The following is a 3,547-nucleotide window of genomic DNA, read 5'->3' as shown; positions in this document are numbered from 1 at the left end:
TTCTGGAACGTCCAACGGTTGCATCAACCCAGCAGGCTTCTGATGCTCAATCTTCGACTTCTGACAAGTTAAGCACGCATACACAAAACGAGCCACTTCTTCTTTCATTCCGGGCCACCAAAATAATTTCTTTAAATCCTGATACATTTTAGTAGCTCCTGGATGAATACTCAAGCTGCTTCTATGACCCTCCTCTAGAATACTTCTCTTCAAAATTGCGTCGTCAGGAATACAAATTCTTTCCCCTAATTTCAACACACCTCTCGCATCAACCGTAAAGTCACTTTTCTCTGATTGACCACAACGATTAAGGATATCTACTAATTTCACATCCAATTTCTGTGCCTCTCGGATACTATCCATAAAATCATTATTAATCTTTAGCATTCCTAGCATCACACTCTGCGGTGTTACTTCGCAAACCAAACTCATATCCCGAAATTGCTCAATTAATTCCAACTCCTTAATCATCATTGCTGACACATGCAAGGTCTTTCTACTTAAAGCATCGGCCACAACATTTGCTTTTCCTGGATGATAATTCAAACCGAAATCAAAATCCTTAAGCAATTCGAACCACCTACGTTGTCTCATGTTCAGCTCTTTCTGATCAAATAGATACTTTAAACTTTTATGATCGCTGAAAACTTCGAATCTGGAACCATAAAGGTAATGCCTCCAAAGTTTTAGCGCAAACACTACAGCAGCAAGTTCAAGGTCATGCGTAGGATAGTTCTTTTCATGAATTCTCAACTGTCGCGACGCATAAGCAATTACTTTATTATTTTGCATGAGCACACCTCCCAAACCCATCAACGAAGCATCACAGTAAATTATAAACGGTTTCCCCGGATTTGGCAAAGTCAAAACCGGCGCCGACGTCAATCTCCTCTTTAGTTCATTAAAACTCTCTTCGCACTGAACATCCCACACGAAAGCTTTACCTTTGCAAGTTAATTTAGTCAACGGAAGTGCTAACTTAGAAAATCCTTCAATAAATCTTCTATAATATCCAGCTAATCCCAGAAAGCTTCTAATCTCGGTAACCGACTTAGGAGTTTCCCATTGCAATACAGCTTCTACCTTGGAAGGATCTACAGCAATACCTTTTCCTGAAATTACATGGCCGAGAAAACTGACTTCTCTTAACCAAAACTCACACTTGGACAACTTCGCATACAATTTCTTATCTTTCAAAACCTCCAATACTAATCTCAAATGTTCCTGGTGCTCTCCTTCGGACTTAGAGTAAATCAAAATATCATCAATAAATACTACCACAAAATGATCCAGATAAGTATGGAAAATACGATTCATGTATTCCATAAATACTCCCGGCGCATTAGTCACACCGAAAGGCATCACAGAATACTCATAATGTCCATACCGAGTTCTGAACGCTGTCTTCTGGATATCTTCATCTTTCACTTTGATCTGATGATAGCCCGATCTCAAATCAATTTTACTGAACACGCAAGCACCCACTAATTGGTCCATCAAATCATCTATCCTCGGTAGTGGATACTTATTCTTGATCGTTACTTTATTCAATTGTCTATAATCAATACAAAGCCTCATACTACCCTCTTTCTTCTTTACTAGCAACACTGGAGCTCCCCACGGCGACACACTTGGTCTTATAAACTTCTTCTCAAGTAAGTCTTCCAATTGCTTCTTTAATTCATACAATTCAGATGCCGACATTCTATACGGTGCCATCGAGACAGGCCTAGTACCAGGTACCAGATCAATGGTAAATTCAACTTCCCTCTCTGGCGGCACACTAGGAATTTCATCAGGAAAAACTTCAGGGAATTCTTTCACCACTAACAGTTCTTCTATCTTAGCTTTACTTTCAACCGACAACGTCGCCATCAAAGAAAACATCTGAGCTCCCTCTTTCATCAATTTTCGCAATTCTCTGAAAGGTAATAAGTCAACTCCTTCCTCTTCAGGAGTGGAAAACCTCACCGACTTATGATGACAATTTATATGAACATAATTATACTCTAACCAGTTCATACCAAGAATTACATCTATCCCATCCAACTGCAAACATACTAAATCAACATAGAAATCTTTATCGAAGATCGACAAAGGACATTTTAAACATACCAAAGAAGTAGTTACTGATCCCTTAGCTGGGGTCTCAACAATCAATTCACCATCCAAAGCGGACAATTTTAAACCCAGTCTTCGAGCACAGTTAGCAGAAATAAAACAGTGGGTAGCACCGGTATCAATAATAGTAATTAAAGGAGTACCATTTATGAAACATGTACCTCGGATAAGTCTGTCCTCATAGGAGGTTTGAGTTCCGGTCAATGCGAACACCTTCCCAGTCTGAGATTTCTTTGGCTTCTGACACTGACTTCCAATATGCCCTTCTTCGCCACAATTAAAACAAATCACTTCCTTGTGCTTGCAATCAGCTATTGCATGACCAGTCTTACCACAGCGAAAACACCTCTTTACTTCAGCAGTGCATACATTACTCTTATGACCAGCCTGACCACATTTGAAGCAAACTATACCAGCAGGAGCACCTCCCCTACTAGTCCTCTGAGCCGGAGCAGCTCCTTGTTTCCCTTTTCCAGCTGGAGCATCATACGGCTTGCCACGATTTTGATGTTGCTTGCCTCTGCGGTCACTGACAATCTTGTAATGAGCATTATTGTCTTCCTCAAATATCCTGCAGCTATCAACCAGTTCAGTAAAAATGCGTATCTTCTGATACCCAACAGCCTTCTTAATTTCAGAGCGCAATCCGTTCTCAAACTTGATGCACTTTGAAAATTCAGCACCCGCACCAGTGTAATGAGGATAAAATTTGGACAGCTCCACAAATTTCGCAGCATAATCAGTGACAGACATGTTTCCTTGCTTCAGCTCAAGGAACTCAATTTCCTTCTTACCACGGACATCTTCTGGATAATACTTTCTCAGAAATTCCCTACGGAATACATCCCAAGTAATGTCTTCACCTGCCACGGTCAACCTCTCGTGAGTCTCTAGCCACCAGTCATCAGCTTCGACTGCTAGCATGTGAGTACCATACCGAACCTTCTGAGCTGGAGTGCAATCCATAACACGGAAGATTCTCTCAATCTCTTTCAACCATCCCAATGCTGCATCTGGATCATGCTTCCCTTTAAACACTGGCGGATTCTCTCTTTGAAAAGTCGCCAAGCTACGTGATCCAGCATCTCCACCAGCATTTGGCAAGTTCTGCACCGCTTGTGCCATTGCTTGCATTGCGGCAGCCATTGCAGCGTCATTCCTTCCAGCCATTTCAGCTTATCAATACAACACAACTTAAAGTTAGATTGGTAACAATACATAATTGTTAGACAGTAACGACACGACAACTGGCCGGACAGACCGACCTGCTCTGATACCACTAATGTAACACCCTTCTAAAAATACCCCAATTATTTGGTAAAACAACACATATATAAATCAGAGTAATCATGCACCAAGGGTGTCACACAACACTTAACAACATAATAACTGTCATGCTCATTATTTAATCAAAATAATATTTTTT

The 3,547-nt window shown here is 40.7% G+C and overlaps 1 protein-coding gene across 1 annotated transcript; it reads right to left on the bottom strand.

Moving 5' to 3' along the window:
• Positions 1 to 1,545: 1,545 nt before the first annotated feature.
• LOC127135283 (uncharacterized) lies at positions 1,546 to 3,219 on the bottom strand (the record flags this gene model as incomplete). The annotated part of the gene is made up of 2 exons (XM_051062032.1): positions 1,546 to 1,593; positions 1,717 to 3,219. Coding segments are annotated over 2 exons (1,551 nt in total), but the record flags the coding sequence as incomplete, so codon positions are not given.
• Between the last annotated feature and the right edge of the window lie 328 nt (positions 3,220 to 3,547).

The sequence above is a fragment of the Lathyrus oleraceus genome, chromosome 4 (assembly GCF_024323335.1).
Source record: "Lathyrus oleraceus cultivar Zhongwan6 chromosome 4, CAAS_Psat_ZW6_1.0, whole genome shotgun sequence".
NCBI classification, from domain to species: domain Eukaryota; kingdom Viridiplantae; phylum Streptophyta; class Magnoliopsida; order Fabales; family Fabaceae; genus Lathyrus; species Lathyrus oleraceus.
Note: the sequence above shows the minus strand (reverse complement) of the source record. Positions and strands in the feature narration are given on the sequence as shown.